Source organism: Kryptolebias marmoratus, linkage group LG20 (assembly GCF_001649575.2).
Source record: "Kryptolebias marmoratus isolate JLee-2015 linkage group LG20, ASM164957v2, whole genome shotgun sequence".
NCBI classification, from domain to species: Eukaryota; Metazoa; Chordata; class Actinopteri; order Cyprinodontiformes; family Rivulidae; genus Kryptolebias; species Kryptolebias marmoratus.
Window position 1 is genome coordinate 22,594,170 of NC_051449.1, and position 22,045 is coordinate 22,616,214.

At 36.7% G+C, this 22,045-nt stretch overlaps 1 protein-coding gene across 5 annotated transcripts; it reads left to right on the forward strand.

The window, feature by feature from the left end:
• Positions 1 to 671: 671 nt before the first annotated feature.
• LOC108244500 (sodium- and chloride-dependent betaine transporter) lies at positions 672 to 19,519 on the forward strand. 5 transcript variants are annotated; one of them, XM_037973026.1, is made up of 17 exons: positions 672 to 853; positions 2,114 to 2,316; positions 2,558 to 2,692; positions 2,796 to 2,936; positions 5,479 to 5,563; positions 5,649 to 5,781; positions 5,896 to 6,030; positions 7,246 to 7,349; positions 9,118 to 9,242; positions 10,647 to 10,759; positions 13,353 to 13,490; positions 13,593 to 13,695; positions 14,173 to 14,273; positions 14,428 to 14,598; positions 14,689 to 14,830; positions 16,442 to 16,515; positions 18,266 to 19,519. In XM_037973026.1, the coding sequence occupies exons 2-15, from the start codon at positions 2,127 to 2,129 to the stop codon at positions 14,827 to 14,829; spliced, it is 1,815 nt and encodes a 604-aa protein (XP_037828954.1). In that variant the 5' UTR covers positions 672 to 853; positions 2,114 to 2,126; the 3' UTR covers position 14,830; positions 16,442 to 16,515; positions 18,266 to 19,519. The 5 variants fall into 5 exon arrangements, with proteins under 5 accessions (XP_037828954.1, XP_037828955.1, XP_017286235.1 ...); XM_037973027.1 differs by having other exon boundaries at positions 16,465 to 16,515; XM_017430746.3 differs by lacking the exon at positions 16,442 to 16,515 and having other exon boundaries at positions 673 to 853.
• Positions 19,520 to 22,045: the final 2,526 nt, after the last annotated feature.

The window sequence follows — 22,045 nt, forward strand, 5'->3', positions numbered from 1 at the left end:
GATCTTTGCAAGAGCTTTCTTAATGTGTTCGCCCTCAAAGTATGTGTTGTGAATGACTCTCAGTTACTACCACATCAAATTATTGCTCATTTTCTATAAATCTGACATAGAGTCATTGTAATGTCTAAAGCTGGTTAGCTGTTGTGGCCATATTGAATTGGGGTAATTTCAAAACTTAGACATCTAATTATACATACATATACAGTATGTGTGTGTCTATACTGTTTATATATACATATATTACACCCCCCCCCCACACACACACACAAAGACGAGTGGGCAAACATATTGGCTTTAATGTCTTTTGTGGTGTTTTGTTGTAATAATTTAGGTAGAGCATTTAGTCATTGACCAAACACAACAGTCTGTGAGACGATCAGTAGAGTGTAGGTGCAGATTTAGAACACATGACGTGACAACCATAATCAGCAGCTCTGAGGTCTTGAGGCCAGAACAGCTATACAATAAATTTTAAGAAACCTTGTGTCTTTGTGCCTCACTTTAAACATGTTCCAACAACACAGCTATTTAACATTATATTCTACAGTTTAAAGCCAGGGGGCAAATTGGGCAATACATTTGTAATTATCCATTTCTGACGTTTGTCAGGATCTGATGGCTGGTAGGTGTGGCTGGGACATGCTCAGCTTTGGGCTTTTTAATGTACCCAACATTCGCCAAATAAGAAGTGGGTGGGAGTACTGTAAAGTCAGAGTAAAGAGTAAAGTCAGAGTAGGACCTGTGGTTCGGTTTATGCTTTTTAAACATACAAGGAGTCTGACATGATGAGACACTGATGACCTGCTGATATTTACAGCACACAACCTACTGGAACAATTAAAGAACATTGCAGGTAGGTTTCTTTTTTTTTCTTTTTGTAAGTATTTGTTACAAGTGACTCCAAAGTATTTTTCAAATTACTTTTATTTTGCAAAAATTTAGTCAGTGGAAAATAATAAATAACTAATTCAGGAGGGCAAGATGAGAACTTACAGGAGTTAGTGTCCTGCTGAAAACATCCGTGATGTTGGTCATTGATTAAATTAAAGGCCAGCATTTCTTAAAGGAATGCATATCGTCCGCAGACTTACATGCCAGTGGTTTAGATTAAGATCATCTTAAATTGAAAAATAATTAAGATGTAGCTGTTTTGGTCAAACCTTGAAAATAACTTTTCATGAAACATTGTGATATCTCAGAGTATGTTCTCAATGACTCTCAGCTACTATTACATCAAATTGCTTAGCATCTTTAAAATTGACTGGGTTATAGCCATTTTTTGTTGGCTAATGTCAATTCGTTGTAGTTGACGCCTTTCACTGGATTGACCCCAAAAGGTAATCGCTTACAGATGTATACCCAATGATTACTTTTTGATTTTGTTTTTAATCTGTCCAGTAGTTCATGAGATATTTTGCTAACAGACAAAGTTTGACTTCAACAGTTAATGCTAAAGTTTTAAGTAAAGTTCTTACATAATGGGTAGCACTTAGAGCAGGGCTATTCAGCCTCAATTGCAACTTGGACATAAAGAAAAAATAATGAAGGGTATGAGAATTACCTGCTGCCAAAAGGCGAAGGGGGACGATTATGTTTTTGCCTCTGTTTGTGTGTGTGTGGTGTGTCTGTCTGTTAGAAAAATGTTTCATAATTCACTGGACAAGTTTTACTGAACAATCATGAATAATCATTGGATGTACATCTGATGAACTTTCAAGTAAATTGGATTCAAGATGGTCACCACAGCCAACTGACCTTAAAAAAACAGAAAGATGGATTTTAAATGAGCCATTTTTGTGTTTTCTAAGGTTATTTTGCTGAGGCGGACATCTGGAAGTGGGCTGGCTTCAAAAGATCACTTGTAGATGTACATCCAATGATTACTTTCTGCAAGTTTAATTTAAATTTGTCCTGTGGTTCATGGCATATTTTGGTAACAGACAGACACATGCACCCCCACCCACACACACCCACACACATACACACACAGACAAAAACAATAACATCTGTGTTTCCCTTTTAGCATAGGGTAATAAATATGAAAGCTTTTGTTCCAACAAAAGTCTGAAAACTGTTAAATTATTTGTGTAACATTGTATACACTTTATTGCAGCAAATCAGTCTTTATGGCACTGACAGCTACTGCAGAAAAAAGCTCCATGAAAGACAACAATGCTTCAAGTCATTCTGCATCAGTATCTGCAAAGAGAGGCGAGTGGGCCAACAAGAGGGAATATATTTTAGCAATAGTTGGAAATATCATCGGTCTGGGCAACGTTTGGAGATTTCCATATCTGTGCTTCAAAAACGGGGGAGGTGAGTGGAGGAGAGTGGAAGGTTTTTAAAAGGATCGGCTTCAACAAACACAACAAGAAGCATTTTATGGTATGAATGCTGATTCAGCATTTTGCTTCTTTTAGTTTAAGCAACTCAGCAAATTTCAGAATAGCCATTCAGCACTCAGCTATCACACAGGATTTTCACACAAAAATGCAATTTCTCTAATTTAATTCTTAACAGATTTTATTTTGTCTGTTTGCTTTATCATTTGGTTTAGGATGTTTCTTGGTGCCGTATATTTTGATGGTGGTCTGCTGTGGAATCCCCCTCTTCTTTCTGGAGGTGTCTTTGGGACAGTTAACCGGTCAGGGTGGAATCACATGTTGGAGGAAGTTGTGTCCTTTATTTCAAGGTATTGGCAATTAGAAAAAAAAACAAACAAACTTCAACGCAAGATAGTTCTGCCCAGCTTGTAAATTAATGTTATGTGTTAAACGTAAGACTTTTGTTAACAGGATTAGGATACAGCAGTACGCTTGTTAATGTCTACACTTCGACGTATTACATAGTCATATTGGTTTGGGCCTTCTTCTACTTGTTCTCTTCGTTCTCTGCTGTACTGCCCTGGGCCAGCTGTAACAACACCTGGAACACAGGTACTCAGCATCTGCTCAGTCAACACAACTGACAAAGCGCTGAACTGTCTAGATCTGTCCTGTGTTTGGCTTTAGGATTTTCCACAAGATATATGGGATGTTACATCGGCCTCATCTTGTAGTGATTATCTAATGACAATGACTGATTATCTTCTCAGATATTCAAGTGATGAAAAAAAGAAAAAAGCTTATAATATTAAGAAAAACTAGAACATTTTAGAAAAACATTTTCTAATGTTTGAAGGGTGGCAATGCATTGACTGAAATTCTAACACACATCAACTTTTTTTTTTTACAAAGAAAAATAGTAATTTAGGACTTCCTTTTCTAATATTTTAAGCAGACAAAATGTTAACATTTTCATGTATAAACTGTATAAGAGGTGTAGCTAGAACTATGATAAAAAAAAATTAAAGCTGCTGCCTGTGGGTCATTAGAGTCACCATGGTAACCACACACCCGTGTCTCTCACTTCCTCACAGCACTCTTAATAAAACAGGTAGACAGAAACACAAAGTAAAAATTAAGCTTCAGACATATCCTCCTGACTACCAGGGGGAAAAAATCAGTAGTATGCAGTGGGTGGGAGATATTATGGTTTACAAATGTCCTCCATAGAGGACAAATTTTAACTACTGGTTGTCAGGAGAATATAATCAATGTGAATAAAACAGTAATTTGTACTGAAAAAAAAAATCTTGAGCTGTAAATGACAAAAGCATCTGGTCACGCATCAATTTTTTTTGCTACAATGTTTTATTTTAATGATAATAAACATATAAGAACAAACTTTGTTTATACAAAACCTTTCAAATCATAGTTTCAAGATGCTTAATAACAGAATAATAAAAACCTCGGCACAGTGGATGTATAAAATAACAACCAAAACCACAATAATATCAAAAGATAAAATAAAGAATAAAAATATACATTATAAATATTAAATCTGATAAAAGACTAAATGAAAATAATGTCAGTAGTAATAAAAAGGTATAATAAAAGTTTTGGTGTAGTCTAAAATGAATAGAAGTCAAAGATTAGTGAGAGCACTACTGTCTTTAAAAGGGATTCTTAAGAAGATAAGGAGTCAGCCAGTCTGATATCTTCAGGAAGGCTATTCCACAGAACAGAAGGCTTTGTTACCCTTGGTCTTTTAGCAGGATTTTGGGATGGTTTAGTAGTGCCTTAAAGGGATGAGATCTGCTCTAGCTTAGTAAGTTATGAATAAAATCTTCTAAATATTTCTAAAATGAACTGGGAGCCCGTGTAGAGAAGATAACACAGAAGCAATATGTTCACTTTGCTTGGATTTAGTGAAAAGCCTGCAGCTGTGTTTTGGACCAGCTGTAGTTTATGTAAACTCTGTTGGCTCAGACATCTACAGTATATAGTGAATTACAACAGTCCAAGCAGGAAGAATCAAAGGTTGAGTCTCAAGACTGTTTGATATCTGACAAGTTAAAAATGCCATTTACCTCCAGACACAATATGTCAATGAGAATTTGGATGTGCATGCTCTACATTCTCGGGGGATTTGAGAAAAGCACAGCATTGAGAGACACATGGGGTGAAAAAAGACAAAGTGCCCACATTTTGATGTATAAATTGTACAACAAATACAACAAGTAAAAAAATTGTCCAACAAGAGGAGTTTGAAAAAAATCTGGAAAGTTTATACAGCTCAAAGGTTATTGTGTGACATTGTCAGACTTCTCAGATGTTGACAAATTTACTTGCACTCTTTTGTTAAAGAAAGAAAAACCACATAGGTCACTGAAATAACTTAAAACGTATAAAGGTAATATTATGAAAAAATAAATCAAAACATGAAAATCTGGCATTGTCATTGTTTCTGAATTTCTCAGTGCAGGTGCATTAAAGCATCTGCTTCAATGCACCTGCACTAAGAGCCAATACTGCTTCAGTACAGACACTGCTTGTGATTTTAGGCAAACATAATAAATATTTTAGGAGCTTAATGCCTGATATGAATAGAACTATGTTTTCAAATTCTTCTGTCTTGAAATTGGGGGTTATTTAGAAAACTGTGGAGGCTACAGCCCCAAATGTCCAGGATAAATAATAATTAATAAAAACTGGTCCAAATCTGCCTATCTTCATTTCAGAAGTGTACTCCAGTATATGAAATCAGAAATATGGCTTGCTGGCTATATAAACTGATCAGGATGTCTTGGGGTTGGTGGCAAACATTCAGAGTTCAATGAGACTGCAACTGAAAATCTACCTTTTTTCTCGTAGGTTTAAGTCATCAACTAGTCTTCAGCAGTCACAGCCCAGTGAGATAACACCTTAATCAACCATAGCCAATACAAAAATGGCTATAACTCAATTAACTTCACAGGCATTGCCTTAATGTGGTAGTAGCTGAGAGTCATTCACAAACTTAGTGCTAACACATCTCACGATATTGCATAATGTTAAGTTCAAGGTTTGACAAAAGCAGCTATAACTGTCACTAGGCGTTTAATTTTGCCTGTTTTCACTGAACTCACCTCTCATTGGTTTTTCTCTGTCACTGCAGGGAGCTGCTTTGATAGCAGCCACAATGGATCATTTTATAGTCATGCCAACAAAAATGCAACATCATCAGTTAATGAGTTTTGGCAGTAAGTATCTCATTCAAATGACAACTTTGTTTTAGAGGCATAAAAATAAACTGTAAACATTTTCAAACATTCTCTTTGAAAACAGAAGGAGAGTTCTGTCTTTGTCTGGAGGCATTGGCGAAATGGGCAGTATGCGCTGGGACCTGGCTGGGTGTCTTTTACTCAGCTGGGTTATCTGTTATTTTTGTATTTGGAAAGGTATCAAGACATCAGGAAAGGTGAGATGCTCATAGGTTTGTGAACACGCAGTCACTATTTTTTCTTCTTTCTCTCACTATAAAAAGAAATACTAAACACATTTGTGGAAACTGACCTGTATGAATGTTTTTCAGGTGGTCTACTTCACAGCCATTTTTCCCTATGTGATGATGATTGTTCTACTAATCCGCGGTCTGACATTGCCTGGAGCTGTAGATGGAATACGATTTTACCTTTCTCCTGATCCAATACGTCTAGCAGATCTTCAAGTGAGATTTATTCGTTGCTGGATGAACACTAAGAAAACACTAGGATTAGTGGATTAGTGTACTGTTTGTTTAAAAATAACTTCCTAACTTTGTTTAAACATTGGGATATAGAATAACGAAGCAGTACTCACATAGACAGGTTGTGGCCTGGACAGGTGCCATGTCGTATCAGATGGGTTCAAAATGTCATAAAGAACATAACATGGTGCAAGAAACTACAACTGCACACTAGTTTGAGAGAGACTGACTAATAACTGATCTTAATGTCAGTGATTGAAAGGATTGACGGAATTCAGGTTTATTTATATAACAGATTTAAAAACAGATGTCATTACTGAAGTGCTGAACATACAATAGGAAAAAAACAAGGAGGCCCGAGAAAACAATATAAAAAACAGATAAAAGCAAAACTTTAAATTTTGGCTCAAAAACATAAATGGAATTTTAAGACATTAAAAAGGATGCCGAAATGTAAACACTTATGCACTTTAAAAGTTAATGAGTGCAAATTTGTTTTAAAAAGAAACTCAAAAACACCAAGAGTTGAAACTGGTTTAATAGTTTAGGAGCTACAACTAAAAAGACCCAATCACCTCTGTGGACCAGCCTGGACCTCAGGAAGACTAATATGGAAATTAATAATTCTCAAAAGTATTTACAAGATTCACAAATGCATAAATAGTTTTTCAAATGTACACATTTCAGACTGCACAAGTAGAAATATGCAACACAATATGTCAAATGTGCATCCTCATATCAGCTGCTGCAGACAGATCAGTCAACATGAGCACATGGATCAGTTTGCCTGTTCATGTGACTATTGAGACCTTCTTCACTCTTCAGATTCACACATGTAATGCTACGTTCATGCAAGCACTGTTTTACAAATCTTTACACCTCCATCAATTGCAATGGCAAATGAGGCAGCAGCAGCTCGCTGCAGTACTTCTGGTGCAATCTGGGGTCATTTCCAAAGAATTGCATGAATTTCCTGCCAAAACAATTGTGTAATGCAATCTTGATGGCGGTGTAAAGATTTACATAAGCCGCTATGAAGTTTTGCTTTAGATGTGGGGCTTGGGCATACCCACTGCCACTGAATTTACCTTTTATTTAGTGACAGGAACAGAGTGGCTCAGTAACAACTTCAGTAAATGTTCAGGCATATAATCCATCATGTAAACCCACACTAACAATTCACTGTCCTGTTTGAAGGTGTGGCTGGATGCTGGAAGCCAGGTACTCTTCTCTTATGCTGTCTGCTCAAACAGTCTGCAAGCTTTGGGAAGCTACAATAAATACAACAACAACTGCTACAGGTATGAAAAGTATTCTTTCTATTTATTAATCATTAAGTGTCTTGCAAAAGTACTTAGTGTACTTGGGCTTTTTATAACACCATTGTCACACAATAGGAAATTAAAATGATTTTTGCAATGATTTTTGGGGGCATTTAATTTCTGATATCTGGACTTTAATTGAAACACTCCAAGATGTTTTGTGTTTCCACTTGAACCACTTGATTGTTGCTTTAGTGATGTGTTTAGAACATGTGTGTCAGGAACCTGAGTTTTTGTAGTTATTTTGTGCTCATGTTATTTATTTTATTGATTTTGTGTTTATGGTTTTGACTCTCTTGTCATTTGGCTTTCTCATGTTTTCATTAGATTTTTTTCCCTTTGTGTTTACTTCCTTTGTGCCATCAGCCTCTTTCCCTCAGTCAGTACTTTTTCACAGTCAGCTCTTGCCCCACCCATTCTCATCTGTTTCCAGCTGTCATTCAGTCCAGGTGTCTCCACTCAGCTCATCAGCCCCAGTCCCTTTAGTCCCCAGGTCTTCACCTCACCTTCAGCTTGGCATTGTTGAGCTTTAAGTCATGTCCGGTTCTCTCTTGTGTCTCCTTGTGTTTTTTCAATTTGTCTAAGTGTTGCCATGCCAGCCTTTTAATTTCTTTAATAAATCTTCAAATTAGATTCAAGTTCCCTCTGTTGGTCTGCCTTCCTGGGTTTAACTCCTTAAAACTTGATAATGTGCCCAGTTACGTAAAAGAGATTTTTCTCAAGATTGTTTCTATCTTTAGTATTTTTCTGAACAGTTTTCAAGCCCTGTCAAAGAACAATGTTCCCTTAGCATGATGGTGCCACTACTGTGCTTCACCGAGGAGATGTTGAATTTGCACCCCACACATTATCTTTCTTGTTTATTCATTAATTCAATTTGTTTCATTTTCTGCATGCTTAGGAAATTTCCCAGATGTTTTCTTATTTTGCTGCCTTATCCATTTCATTTTCTAACCACTCCATCATAAAATCCAATGTAAAGTGGTCTCCATGGAGCTTTTAGCCCAGTTTATGTCACGGTTTGTAGAATAAAGACTCAGAAATGCAGACTGGCATGAACAGCTTGTGAGAAAACGTAGATTTATTAAAAAAACAAACTGCTGACATGGCAGCAAAAACTTACACAAAGGCGACCCAGGACAGGGATTGGAGAAACAATGATCCACTGACGAGAGGTGGTGACTGACAGTAAATAAGGACTGGGGCTGATGAAGAGACTTGAAACCAGTGAAAAACCAGGAACAGATGTAGATGGGTGTGGCAGGCTGATATGGAAAAATACTGACTGAGGGAGAAATGAGACTGGCACTGGGAACTAACATGATCACACAGGTAGCAGAACTAAACATATGAATAACAAAGTACAACACATAAAACATGTTAACAAAAAAAAAAAGGAAAAACCTTAACAATAACTGTAAAAGAACAACAAAGAATAACCCCAAAACCCAAATCCTGACAGTTTTCTAGTGAATGTGAAAGAAATTTACATTACTGGAAAGCACATTATCTTTATATATACATTTGTTGGTCTAATCTGTTTTGGTCATGGTTCCTGTGGTCATGGTTCCTGTAAACAATTAATCCAAATGAAACACAACTAAAAATTATATTGGGTTACAATGTTATAAAACAGGATAAAAAAACAAACAGGAAATAAGAGTACTTTTGCAAAGTGCTGTATGTATGTGTACACATCCATGTTCAAGTCATGTGACATTTACTGTGTATTTTTATATGATTCCAGAGATGCCTTTGCCTTGTGCATACTGAACAGTTTAACCAGCTTGTTTGCTGGCTTTGCGGTTTTCTCTGTTCTTGGTTTTATGTCATATGAGTTGGGAGTTGACATCGCAACTGTGGCTGATTCAGGTAGTGAATTTGTTCATGTTCATTTTTGGTGCTTTGAAAAGTAGTAAATAATATGTGTGTGATCCTGATTTTACTTTTACCTTTTTAAATAAATAACTTAATGTACCAACTCACTCTCAACTTTGAATTTCAAATTGAAAAGAAATAAAAACAGAAATCTTCTTTCTTATCCTTTTGGAGACAGGATTTGCACATTAATACCAGAGTTCTGTCCTTGTTTGTCACAGAGAACAGATCTGATCCTGTTGTGGACACTGACATCTGACACACGGTAGACCTTAAAGGGGACCTATTATCCTTCCTTGAACAAGTCAGAATAGGTCTGTGGGCTATACAAAACATCTTTATTAAATTTAATACACAAAATCATTCTCAGATTTTGAGATTTCACCTGATCAGTTTAGCCTGTTCTAAGCTCATTTCAGAATGAGCGCTTTTAGGGCTAAAAACTCTCTGAAAGATTAAATGCTGCAGATCTGACGCACATTTACATTGGTATTAGTTCAAACTCTGGGGATTCTGACTTTGGGACAGGGGCACTTAAACCGACATTTGTCGAGTTGGAGAGCGGCAGTAAGTGGGTCCAAACCCTGAGTGGTAGTGGATCAGGACAGCAGCAATCAGCAGGTCTAAACCCAAAAAGTGGCCAGATCTTGCCTGGCAAAGATTAGTGTTATTTTTTTTCCAACTTTTTTTCTCTTTTATTAACATAGTTCTAATGTTAGTTTAGACAAACCTGCTGTGACTTTAACAGAAACGTGTGTTTCTGGGACAGGTGAGCTGTTCAAACTACAGCTTTCTTTGGTAATATCACGGGGACATTACCATCAAAAATAAAGTGAAGCCACGCAGCTCTGTTCTCCGTGATTGGGAGAACATGCATGGACACATGTTCTATAATGCTGCCGACAACACAACATTTTCCTTTTCCAGCAGACATTGTTCAGCAGTAAAACTAGCAGAACTAACGTGACGGTCTTCCTTTAATGAAGTGAGTGGACCTTCACTTGGGTTGCTAGGTAACAAGAATTGTGATGCAATAATCCCAAGGTTTTTGAAACAGGTTGTTTTGCAGACACCAGAAAACATTTACTTATTGTCAAAAAACGTCTGGGTGGGTTCTTTTGCACTTGAACTGTTTCTAGAAGTAGTCGATATCCAAATGGAAGTACAAAAACATGCAAAAAGGGAATTTTGCATAATAGGTCCCCTTTAAAACATTCTCCAATATTAGATTTCTGATGTGATAAAGGTGTAAATCTAAAAGAAAACCTCATTTTGGCAGTGTTATAATTTAAGCCCTTTGCATCTATTTAACTTAATAAAAATTGATCTTATACTTATTACTTTATGCACATCATAACACCACCAACATATTAAGATCTTTGCTGTCCAATGCTTCAGGTCCTGGCCTAGCCTTCATCACTTATCCTCGGGCGATAGCCATGATGCCTTTACCCCAAATTTGGGCTGTCTTCTTCTTCCTCATGATAATCTTTCTTGGACTGGACAGTCAGGTAAACATATTTTCTGAAATAATAATTTAATGATGATTGTGTTTTTTGGATTATCACCAAGTAATTAAGATAAAAATCCTTTTATTTTATTCTTCATTTGTGATATTAATGATTCCTTAGTGAAACATTAAACTTTATAAAAATTTCAACTGTTCATCAGTTTCAGTGCTTTTGTATGCAGCTCCTTACTAATTAACAGAAATGCAAAAGAAGAATGGCTCCTTCCAGTGAATATAAGCCATTTCTTACAATGGCTAAACTGGTAGATGTAATGTTTAACACTGCTTTTAGGGCAGTTTGAACTTTGCTCATCCTGATATATGAGGCTAACCTTGTGCTGTTTATCCCTAACCAAGTGCTGATATCTGAATGTAACATTTGTGACTGATACTGAAGAAAAATGTAAACCACATTTGTTTAAAAGGGGTTTACTATTTTGGTATGTAGTCAGTGGTGCAACACAAGTGTTCACTTTTCCTACCTCTGAGAAGCTGTGGTCAGTGCTACGGTCTCTCTAATGTCTCTCTTCATGATGAACTCAACTGTAGAATCAGGACGGTGGCAGCAACTTTCGGCAAGTTATTCACAGAAGCCTGGAACAACAAGCATCTAATTCTGAAGACCAAGACAAGGACATATGAGACCTGCACCTCATTCCAAGTCAACTGCTCTTTGGCCAACTTGCCACTGGTCGCAGACCTCAGATCCAAGCTTTGCTGTAGAAACATGTGCAACAACACAGTGAAGGAGTTTGGTATCTTTCCGAACACCTGAGAACAGGCAGCCAATATGAGGTCATCGTGGACACCTACCATACATGGTGGAGATGTCCAGCTTTTGTCAGATAGTGAGTGGTGGTAGGAGGATTTGGACCCAAATGCAGACTAACACAAGAGGAACTCAAAATGAAAACTAATTTATTTTAATGGAACAAAAACAAAAGGCTGTTGTGGAAGCAAAAACTAATTAACAAAAAACTCACAAAAAACAGGGTACATGAGGAGGGTGGCACGAGGAAATCCAGACAGTCCATTACAGCAACAATAAACCAGTGACTAGTGGAGGCTGAGGAACAGGTTATATTGACAGAGGGTGATAGATAAGTGAACACAGGTGACTGATTACAAACGAGGGACACATGCAGATGGGTGTGGTAGACTGACAAGTACTGACCTGAGGATAGGTGAATAATGACAGGGGCACAGGAAGCAAAACTACACAACTTACATTATAAAACTAAACACAAGGAACAATAAAACTATAGAAATACAGGAGAAAATAATAAAACACAAAACAAAAGAACTAAAAAGAAATGAACACAAAATAACCCCTGCCTCAAGGGACGGCCCCTGACATCCCAAAAACAAAAACACTTGACTCAGGAGAGTGGAGGGGGGGAAAGTGAATGGAGGGACTAAAACAAGACAACAAAAAAATGACCTGGGAAAAGACCCGGGCAAATGAGGAAATAAACAAAAATTGATCCAGAGTTTAGGAGAACAGCCAAGGAACTGACCACAAAGGAGCCAAAGTTTGGGAAGACGCCTGGGAACCATTCTAAGTGCTGCAGAACAGGTCTTTTTCTTGAATTTCCGAAGGACCTAAGAGTGAGAGGCGTCCTCCTAGACCCTCTCAAAGGCAGACGAATGTGGGACCCTGGAGGCTTGGGAGTGTGGGACCCTAGAGACACTTGGAGCTATGGAGCTGTACTTGGAAGCATCCTCGTCATTGACCCCCACACAGACGAAGTATGAGGAGGCATTGTCCTCGACCCTCTTTGGAGTGGCCTGGTGAGAGGCGTCCCCCACTGAGACACTGGAAGGTGGAGTGTTGTTGCCTAAAACAAAAAAAAAACAAAACAAAACACAAAATACCCAATTCCTAACAGTTTGAGGAAAACTGACAAGTGAGACTCCAAAGACATTTTTTGTTTTACACCAAGTCTTAAAATGAAGACATTAAAACATTAAACTGTCAGTATCAAAAAACTGTGTTTGCTAAAATTAGTAAAACAATAGCTAAAATTAGCAAAAGTAACTAAAAGTAGCAAGACAATAACTAAAAGCTATGTGTCAGAATGGTAGCTAAAAGTTAAAAAGCATAGAACAAGAACAAAAAAAGTCTGCTGAAGCACATTTCAGAGATCTCAATGTATATTTATGATGAATTTTATCTTAAATAAAGTTAAATATTTTGAAATGTTTAAAAGTTACAAAAAACAAAAGTCATGCTATTTCTAATTGAACTGAATGTTTTGATATACCCATGATTAAAATAGCACTAAGTAGTTTGATTCCAAAACAACATACAGAAGAAACTATAAACAGGAAAACAGTAGTGTGAATGCTAACTCAGCATTAACACAATAATGATGCTGTGTAAATTGTTATGTGTTGTTGTTCATCTAAGACTGCATAATTATGATTCTTTCTTTAGACTTGCTCTAGACCAAATTACCAAATGATAGTTTTAATGTCCTGATGTCTAAAACTTCAGAGTTATAAGGTGATGTACTAAGTTTTTATCTTGACTGCGTTCCACTTTCTGGAGTGAGGCTGCATTGAAAATTAATGACTTATTTTCTTACCCACAGTTTGTGTATCTGGAAGGTATGGTCACATCCATATCAGATATTTATCCATCCTTCTTTTTTATTGGCCATCGACGGAAACTGCTCCTGCTGCTCATCTGTGTTGTGTGTTTTATTTCTGGTCTTTTTTTGGTGACAGAGGTGAGCATTAGGTTACACTTTATGTCTGCAACTACAGCTCACTTTTACAAGAAGACATATTTGCTTTTGTATTACTTGATTTGTTTCTGTTTTTGATCATAGGGAGGACTATACATATTTCTGCTCTTTGACTACTATGCCTGCAGTGGAATGCCATTCATGTTGTTTGCCATTCTGGAGTTTTGCTGTGTAGGATGGGTATTTGGTGAGATAAAAATAATACTTAAAACAGCACATTATTTTTTCTTTTGAAGGAACTGTGTATTCATTCATTCCTTTTATTATGGGTATTTCCTGTAGTGTCCTCAAACATTGACATCGATGGTAGCCAAGTTATTATTTATTTGTATTTTCATTTAAATTGAACGTTTTATTCAGAGATAATTATACAACAAAAAATTGTCTTGGGGTGCTACATAAACAAGAAATATAACACAAGCAATTAAAATCTGTAAGGAACCAAGAACGCAGACTCATTTTTTGAATTTAAATAAAAGCTAATTTATTAACAAAAAGAGAAAGAAAAAAGAGCAAACAAATTTTGATGATATAAAGTGTGTTTGTATTTAAGAATCCAAACAGTTTATTTTACAAGACAGAAACATGATAACTGAAGGTTCTGCCTCCTATTTTACTTTAGGAGGATGTGTATTTACATCTCATATGTCCATTTGTCTTTAAGGTGCTGATCGTTATTATGGCAAACTACAGGAAATGATTGGCTACTACCCTTCACCCTATATGAAATACTGTTGGAAATTCCTTTCACCATTTGTTTGTGGCGTAAGTCCTTATCAATGTATAGTTATGTACAATATATTATCTGTAAAAACCAAGAGCCACAGTTAAGACTGACACTTAGCAAAAATATAGAAAAAAACATCTCAAACTAAATATTTTCTCTCTATGTGATGTTCTCTCTCTTCTTTTTAAATAGGGATTACTTATCCTCTCTCTGGCTATGTTCACCCCTCTGACATATAACAAAACCTACGTGTATCCTCCATGGGGTTATGCCATTGGGATATTTTTTGCTTTGTCTTCAGTGGTTCTTACGCCTCTCATTGGTCTAATTTTAATAGCCAACACCCCAGGAACAATAAAACAGGTGTGTACTGTATGACACAATATAATGTGCCTACTTCAGTTTCCACTAACATTTCTATACTTTTAATATTTATTCTGGTCTTTTTTGCAGAGACTGAAAACATTATGCACTCCAGCAGCTGAACTGCTTAACCTGTCAGCCAGAAAGACCACTTACCCTGAAGTAGAGCTTCTAGATAAGGTATCAAAGGATGAGAACATGGCTGAAAACCATAAAAGAGTTACTTATTAAGGTAAGGTAACCTACTGTACTTATGTCTACCATTTGTTTGAATTGTCCTTTGAATCAGAACAGCATCTAGTAGCTTTAATATTAAAATTTGCCTATCTGGCATAATGGTAGTTTTCAATTAAAAGTGGCCAGATCAGAGTGAAATGATGCTGTGGTGAATGGATTGCTCAGTGGGAATTTTGTCAAAGTTGACTTTAATAGAAATGATTGATTATTTGATTTGGCATAAAATGTTTGGACTTCAACGTTTGCAGAAAACACTGTGATCTGTAGCGAGAGTAGAGAGCAGGTGGAAGAGAGCCTGGAGAGGTGGAGATATGCTCTGTAGAGAAGAGAAATGAAAGTTGGTAGCAGGAAGATAGAATCCATGTGTGAATGAGAGGGAGACATATGGAACAATGAAGAAGCAGTAACCGGGAGTGAATCAAGCTTTTAAAATGTATGTGTATCTGAGTGTGAGGATGTTGGTGACACCGGGGCCTACTACACCAGAATGTGCAGCAGGACACATCCAGAACAATCAGTCTTGTTCTCTGTAGATCCAGGTGGGAACACATCAAATTCTGAGGAATGATTCAAAATGATCAGGAATGATCCAGTACCCAAAAACTTTGATCTGTAGGTAGACAGGCTCAGAAGAAAACTTAAATCATTAGAATCTTACACATTATACAGCTGTAATAAACATAATAAAATCTGTTTTTACATACACACCAAATTTGCAAATAAATTATGTAAATCTGTAAAAATTTAATGCATCTTTTTATATTTGTAGTGTAACAGGGTATAACACTTTAATTGACCAACTCCTGTGCTTAACCTTTATAACAATTGTTTTAAATCAAATAAATTTAGAAAATTACATTATATACAGTGTCTATAAAAAGTATTCACCCTCTTGGATGTTTTGAATACTCTTTTATTAGTAATATACATCAGTCAGAGTCAATATTATTTGACCTTTTTGACAAAAACATTTACAGAAATACATTCTTCAGTGTCAAAGTGAAAAAAAATTCAACAAAGTATTACCAATTAAATAAAAATTAGTAATGCAAAATATTTGATTGCATAAATATTCATAAATAATCAACTCAGAGAAAAGGTTACTGAAAATTATTGAAAGTCAGGGGATGGATACAAAAGGATTTCCAAGGCCCTAAACATTCCCAAGAGTTTTGTTAAATTCATCATCAAGAAATGGAAGGAATATGGGACATGTGTAAATCTACCAAGAGCAGGCCGTCCTCACAAACTGAGTAACCGAGACACCTGTGAGCGCTCTGGAGTTCCAAGAGATAATTGCATGACATATGGTCTGTGCAACCACCCAAAGATAAATAGATTTATTACTGAGGGAAGCTCGATGATGATACACAACAACTTTGCATTTAGTTAAAAAAAAAAAAAAGAGTTAACAACAAAGAAAATCACTAAACTGAGTTAATTTGTCATGTTTTGAAAACGATACAAAGGAGACATTTGTCACACATTTAAAGGTGAAATGAAATAAATATTAAAAAATGGGTTTTCATGTGTGAGTGAGAGCATGAATGTTTGTTTGTCTTGTTTGTCTCTATGTGTTCCTGTGATGGACTTGTGAACTGTCCAGGGTGTCCCTTGCCTCTTACACAGTGACTGCTGGAGATAGGCACCAGCTCCCTGCGTCCCGGAATGGAGAAGCAGGTAAAGAACATGAATGCATGGATGGGTTTTCATGTTTTTTTTTTTTTTTTTAGTTAAACACTATCATAAAACACTCCAGTCCATCAATTTCTCTGATTTAAAACAATAATAACTTGTTTTTAGAGCTTTTATGTCAAAATCCCAAAGTCGGGTGATTGTATGGGCCATGATTGGTGACGTGGAAGAAGGCGGGGTCATTTTTGGCAGACTGCTGTAGGACACTGAGGACGTTACTGTCGCTTTGTTTATCAGGGAAAACAGAAGCAGAAGAAGAAAGCTTTGATAAAAAGAGCACCGGTTTGAAAACACATTTTATTTTTGGTCTGGAGTGATGCTGTCAGGAACTAGAGCCCCACATTTCACAAGGGGAACCCCTGAGCTTTACAGTGATGTCACACAGTCTTTAAGGAGTTTCCCATCCGGACAGCTAGAGACAATGGGTGGCAGTCGAACAGTGGGAAGCAGTGGTTCTTCTAGGTTTGTATTTCAGGTGGTCCTCTTCAAAACTTTAATATAGGGTTTTATGAGGGTAAGCTAATGCTAGCTTGCTAAGATTATTGTATTTAATAAGTCCTATGTACAATACTGTAAAAGCTTTGATGGTTGATGTTGCTCTCTGGCCAATCAATGCCCTGCAGTCTGCTGACGTGAAATCTTCAGTTTGACTCAGTCAGAACCTGCAGCAGGGAGGCACTATGAAATGGGGTTGAAGCAGGTGGGTTACCACAGTGGAAAGACTCTAAACCCGCGCCAAGTCAATACCAATATGGCTGAATCGAGCCAGTGGAAAAGGGCCATAAGATATAGGGTATGGTTTTATTGGATGTGCTAACTATTGCTTGTTGGCTTGAAATGGTAAAACCATCTGGGATGACCGTGAGTGGTAACAATCATGTAGATGCAACTTGACAGATTTATTGTATAATTAAGCTCTGTGGTGGATTTTCTGAAAGAAAAAGTGGACTCAAGAATTTAAACAAGTCAAAACTGTATTTTGTGGTGATTTATTACAATTGCTAGCAATGAACACAGGTTCATACAAAGTGCTAAGGTCTGATTAAGTTGTGGCAGCATTATCGACAAAATAGAAGAAATTTATTCATTCTGCAGCTCATGATTTGAACACAGTTAAATCCATGAGCCAGTCAACTCTCAAAATGGGCTCGTGGACAGTGCATGACCCACTGTCCTTGGTAGTGACATGGCCTAATCTAAATGGAACATACTATCAACCTGTTCATAACAAATTAATCCAAATTCATGTCTATGAATGTCCTTCTGATAACATAATGATATGATAAAGAAATTACAGACTAAATTACCAAACATTCTTTAAACTTAGTAGTACAATACTATTTTCATCCCCAGCTTCTTGACTGCTTGCAGAATTGAATATGAATAAAACACCAAATCTGCATCTGAAGAGTTATTCAAATTATTCTGTTATGGGAACTGAAGGATTCGACTCAAAAGCAAAACAGAAATTCAGATAAAACATTAGCATTGACTTAAAGATATGCAAAATGCCGCTAAAATAGAGTTTTCCAGTTGGGCAGGTATGTTGCATTCAGACTGATAGGCAGGAAAACAGACGCAGTGACTTGTTTTTTTGATGCGCCCACCTAATTCCTTTTCAGTATTACCTTGAAAACTCATTGCTGCTAAGACGTCATTAGTATTAATGGTATAGTAAAGTAAAAGTGTTATAAAGTAATAATTGTATCTTCCTTACTTCATTACTTTTTTACAGAACCAGAGGTGCACACCCCTTAAGGAGCCATTTGGAAATGAACATCATGTCTTGATTCTTATGTGACCATGTTGTCATGCCTGTGGAAAGCTGGATCCTGCTGTTTTGCCTGATCAGGTCAACTTTGTAAATGCTTTTTGTAGTAGTCAAGGGAAAGCACCTTATATTTTTGGACTCATCCGCACTCACTTTGTACAAACACAAAGTGTCATTTTCTGATGTATTTCTATAAGAGTCAAAAACATGTTTAATTTCTGCTACAGTGTTCCTTTTATAAAATGTGACTAAAGAAGGGACACTGACCCGTCACTCACATCCTTGAGGTTTGAAAACTGTAATCAGTTAACAGGTTGTCCATTGTTTGACCACAACCTCCCTTGGTACACCTGGAACATCCCACCAGACCGACCATGTTAGAGATGCTCTTATGTCCAGTTTTAGCCTTGTAAAACTCACTTAGATCTGTACATTTTTCCATTTTTCATGCTTCATTTCAAGAACTGTCTGCTTGCTTTGTCCCAGATGAATTTGACCCTGCTATTTGCTCCTTCTTTGCATCAAATTCAAAAACCAAATAGCTCTAATTATGTGTCTCCACTATCTTTGTTTTTATTTCCCCTTATGAAACACAAACACCACCAGCTGTCAGGAGACGGTAAAGATTTTCATGTTAACTGCATGCTGCAAACAGTGCTGGTCCCTGAAAGTCAGGGGTTTTTAGCCCCGGTCGTAATTTCTGTAAATATGGATGCTTTTCAGTTTTTACCTCATTTAAATGCTGACAAACTGAACCACAATTGAAATACCAATCAATGTTATTCAGTTCAGCTGGTAATAACAGTTGAAATGTTAACTGTGAGTGATAAGTGGGACAGATTTCTTTGTTAAAAACAGCAGTTTTGCATTGAAGACTTCCTTTTTGCTGAGAATTGTATCAGTGAGGAACTGTTGATGTCAGTTTTCTCTTGTTTGAAATATTGTACTAATTACTAATTAAAAAGAAGCAGTTTTTGTGTTTATACATATACTTGGTTAATTCACAAAAGTGAACAATACCCATTTTTCCATCTTGTATTACTAATATTTGTACAATAATTTTGTAGAATGTTTTTATTTTTAAAAATCAGAATCATTAATTATCATTAATCATTGATTCTCTAAACACTTTGAAAGTGATTTAATTTTTGATACTTTATATTTGTTTCTTTTCAAGTGGTGGAGTTTTAAAACAATAAAAAACTACAACAACAACAACTGAATATGTAATTTTATACGCATTTGATGGGTCTGATTATCTTTTCAATTTTATTAAAAATCAAAACAAAGTGAAATAAAGAAAATGACATGACTATTACCTTTGGGTAATTACAGCTTAATAATACAGCAAATAAATTCTTTGATTTGTTACTTATTTAAATTGTGTATATAATATGAATTCCTGGTTTTGTGTTTTAAAAGGAAATCATGTGACTAATAAAGTGCATTTTTCTTTAAACTACACTAAGTAGAATTTGTTTGACAGTACTCATAAAGCTGATTAAAATTACATAATTATTCATCAGAAACTACTTTTTTATTGAAATGTGACATGGTCCTATTTTGCTACACTGTTAAATAAAATAAACTAGTTGTGCTGGCACCTTTTCCTGCAGCAGACTCAATTTGAAGATGCGCTGCAGTATGCCGGACAGCTGGGAAGCACAGGATTTCAGGACCAGGGGACTGATGTTATCAGAGTCTGTAGTCTTTTATTTTCTCCAGTTGTCTCTTAACCTGGCCTGTTGTCACAGTCATATGGGGGGTGGCCTCTAAAGTGGAGGCTGGGATTGGAGAGTTGTGGTCAGAAGAGTTAAGCATGTTGCTGACTGAGGAGGTGTTGAGGCTGATGTGGGGGGAATGGCCCAGGAGAGCGTCCAGTGCTAAACCTGTTGAAAAAAAAACCAAGCTTATGTCATTGACTTTTTTCTGTCTGTTCCCCTGCTGCTGATGGTCGTTAGAGTTGATGCTGGTGATCTTCTTCATCTTGGCCCACGTCTATTCAATGGTTTGATGGAGTTTATCCTCCAGCTTTTGTTTGTAAGCCACTTTCTACTTGATCAGTTCTTGCTGTATACTGTTCAACTTATCTTTTTCAGCAGATATGAAGACCCTTTTCTTTTCATTCAGCAGGACCTTCAGGCCACTGGTGATCCAAGGCTTGTTTTAGGGAAACAACAAGCAGTCCAGGTTGGGTTTGGTGGTGTCCTTACAGATGTTAATGTAGTCAGTAATACAGTTGGTTAACACATTGATGTCATCCCATGCAGCAAGCAGAGAACATCCCAGTCAGTGGAGTCAAAAAAGTCCTGCAGTCTTGCTGGCTTCTTTACTTCACCTTCCTATGTTTTATTATCCTATGTTTTGCAGTCTACAAAATGATGAAAATATAAGAGAACAGAGTCCATACTGGCATGATTAAAATGGTTTGAAAGCCTCTGGTTGTTTAGCCTGCAGCTTAGTGACAGTAGAGAGGATGACATCACAAATCGTTGCCTCATCAGCTGATGGTAAAAACGTTTTGTTTGAGCTAAAGCCAGCAGTGTCCAATCCTGGTCCTCATAGTTTCCTGCTCCAACACACCCGATTCTATAGTTGAATTACTTCATGTTCTGCAGAAACCTGTTGATTCAAATCAAGTGTGTTGGAGCAAAGAAATCTCTAAAACATGTAATATAATGGTCCTTGGGGACCAGGACTGGACTCTGCTGACTAAACTGAATTAAATGAAGTGTTTTGTTATATTTTTAGGGTTAAATTAGGACAAGTTTATCTGTTTTTTAATCACATTGTGTTTTGAAGTGGTTGTACTGTCAAATGACAGTCTTTCCATTGGGTGTTAATACCCACTTTTAGCTCACTTCTTAAAACCTCCTCCTTCAGCTGAAGCTGTGACATCAGCAGACTGCAAGCCATTGATTGGTTAGTCAATGATGTCAATCATGAGAATGTCTTCTTCAGAAGAATCCCACCATTTATAAAACCTTGGAACATTTGATTTTGTTATTCACTTTTAAAAATAAATGATACATCTAAAATAGCAACACGTAAACTAACACTGTGGTACTACGAGGAGGTGCAGACGTTTCTGGGCTTGTTGGCTGATGACAGAATTCACATGAAGCTACACTAAATGGACTCGATGTACAGGCTTCAAGTGACCTCGACTTGGCCATGGCATTTTTGGAAAATGTGGCAGAGAATGGTGAGTGTTTTGTGACTATTTACCCACTATCTTATTTACCCATGGTGGTAGGTTTTGGGTGGCCATGCTACAAAAACCTGCCCACATCAAGGCAGGACTCAGTTATATGGAAAACCACAGATACCATGTAAAACTGAGTTGGGTCAAAGCGAGTCATGCTGAGTATGAACAGTAAAAAAAATGGCTTTATTTGCTGACGTTCATTTTTATCCCAAGGGCTGCCATTATGAATACTAAAATATTTTGTTATCTAAAAATTATACAATATAAACAATTCCTCAAAACTGGTTTAGTCCTTTTTAAAAAAAAAAAATTCGGCAACCCAGTTTCTATGCATTCTTGTACATGTTTCAAGGGTGAGCTTGCCACTTACAATATGGTGGACAGGCTCACGTTTTGTGTTTATCAGGGAAACTCAAAAATTTGGAGATGTCTACCAGCAGGTCCATAGAGTTTTTTCTTGTCCGCTGCATATATTAACAGTTCTTTTAGTCACCTCAATTTTAATTATAAAGCTTATTTACCTCCCATGTTGTGAA